This window comes from Sinocyclocheilus anshuiensis, unplaced genomic scaffold, assembly GCF_001515605.1.
Source record: "Sinocyclocheilus anshuiensis isolate Anshui unplaced genomic scaffold, SAMN03320099.WGS_v1.1 scaffold1205, whole genome shotgun sequence".
NCBI lineage: Eukaryota > Metazoa > Chordata > Actinopteri > Cypriniformes > Cyprinidae > Sinocyclocheilus > Sinocyclocheilus anshuiensis.
In genome coordinates this window covers 90,395-92,355 of record NW_015552611.1, presented here as the reverse complement: position 1 = coordinate 92,355, position 1,961 = coordinate 90,395, and the positions used below count along the sequence as shown (strand labels likewise).

Sequence of the window (1,961 nt, the reverse complement as noted above, 5' to 3'; positions counted from 1 at the left end):
CCAATCTTGAACGGTCTGTCACAGCCCAAGAACCCACCTCTGTACTCTTAACCCTGCCTGTCATGAGCCCAGAAACTAAGAACGCACACCATGTCTGCCCTGTTAACCCTGTCACTGCCAATCCAGTTCCCGTCCTGACTATCAAGCTGAAGGAGACTGTTAAAGAACTATCTGCATGTCCTGTTCCGGCCCTTGAGACCATATATGCACTGTCTGTCTCCTGTGTTTCAGTTTTCCCTAGACTCTGGTTCCTGCCATGGGCTCCTGATCACTCTGGAAAGGCAGATTTGTACTCGGTTTGGTGTCAAAAGATAAGCCTACTGTCCTTACTCTCCCACTTACAGTATGTGACTGGTTTCTTTTGTAATTTTGTCTGATGGACTATGTGCACTACGTGTAAACAATCAATTTAAAAGGTTTTTGTTATTGCAAAAAAGAAAGGGTTAAAATGAACACAGAAGTCCACACATGTACAAGAAGCAAAGCTGGTCACAATTTTTTACTTTCTGTACATCTTGATTGACAGATGTCTCGTCTAATCAGTGATAAATATTCAATTTGCAAACAATACCTAGCTTTTCTGTTTTGTCTGATTTGCCATTGTGTTTTCCGACTTTTGTGTTTAGTGTTTAGATTTGCCATTGTGTTTATAATTTGTTGTTTTGTTTTGTATTTGTAATTTTGTTTTCAAAACTAATTTATTTTGCACTTCACATACAGTATGCCATATATTATTTTACCCCAGTTTCTCCAGTTTACAGTGAGGATCCTGTAGTACATCAGAAAGCATCTTCACTGAATCTCCTAGTTTATTCCACGACAGATCCAGGTCTCTCAGGTGTGAGGCGTTTGATCTCAGAGCTGAAGCCAGAGCAGCACAACCTTCATCTGTGACGCCACAATCATACAACCTGTAGAGAACAATGACACACTCTTCAATCTCTCATATCAGATCAGTTTAGCTGTGAATCCATTATTAAAGATAAAGTACAAACTTAAAGTGTTAGTTCACCCAAAAATGAAAACTATGTCGTTAATTACTCACCCTCATGTCGTTCCACACACACACCTGCAAGTCCTTCATTCATTTTCGGATCACAAATAAAGATATTTTTATTAAATCCGAGAGCATTTTCTCCCCCCATTGAGATAAACGCAACTACCACATTCAAGATCCAGAACGGTAGAAAAACATAATTAAAGTTCTCCATGTGACTCCAATGGTTTAACCTCATTTTTATGAAGAGACACCAGTGCTTGTTTGCACAAAAAAAACAAAAAAATTACCACTTTAGGAAAATATTGACTTGCAACCCAGTAGGGGGCGCACCACGGCGAATGAGTGTTGGGTTGACTCAACAGTGAACGTGCTTCTGTGAAAAAATTTATTTTCCAAAAGAATATCCAGTGCATTCACAGAAGCACTTTCGCTGCTTAATATTTTAGTAAATAAAGTAGTCGTTTGTGTGTGTGTGTGCAAACAAAGCACTTTTGTCGCTTCATAAAATTGAGGTTAAACCACTGAAGTCACATGGAGAACTTTAATGCAGAAACAGCATGATTGCAAACACATCAAAGTCCCCAAACAACACTGTATTGAAAATATGAGGCAAATTAGACACTTGTTAGACAAATGCAAAGATAACCCAATCTGTTGACTCTTTTATAAACCCAAATGAAATAGTCATATAGCGAAAGTTCATGAGTAGGCTTGTTGCCCACAGCCCAAAAGTCCTTTCAAGCAAAAAAAATAAAAATAAAGATGATACTCAACAGCAACTTTGGTGTAGAGAGGAAATTTAAAGTCCAGATGGCGCTAAACTGCAGAAATAATAATAATAATAATAACAATTCATTTCAATGCAGCCGTCACCCCGGAAACCCTGTAAATGAAGCAGCTGCACTACTTTCTGTTTCTGAATCGTGTTTAAATGATTTAAACAGCCATTCAGATTTGTGTA

General features: G+C 38.2%; 1 protein-coding gene across 1 annotated transcript in view; it reads right to left on the bottom strand.

The window, feature by feature from the left end:
• Positions 1–1,961, bottom strand: part of LOC107665910 (ribonuclease inhibitor-like) — a 60,770-nt gene that overhangs the window by 8,304 nt on the left and 50,505 nt on the right. Inside the window, exon 7 of the mRNA XM_016456974.1 lies at positions 741–911. Within this exon, the coding sequence (XP_016312460.1) occupies positions 741–911 (171 nt within the window). The remainder of the gene's footprint in view (positions 1–740; positions 912–1,961) is intronic.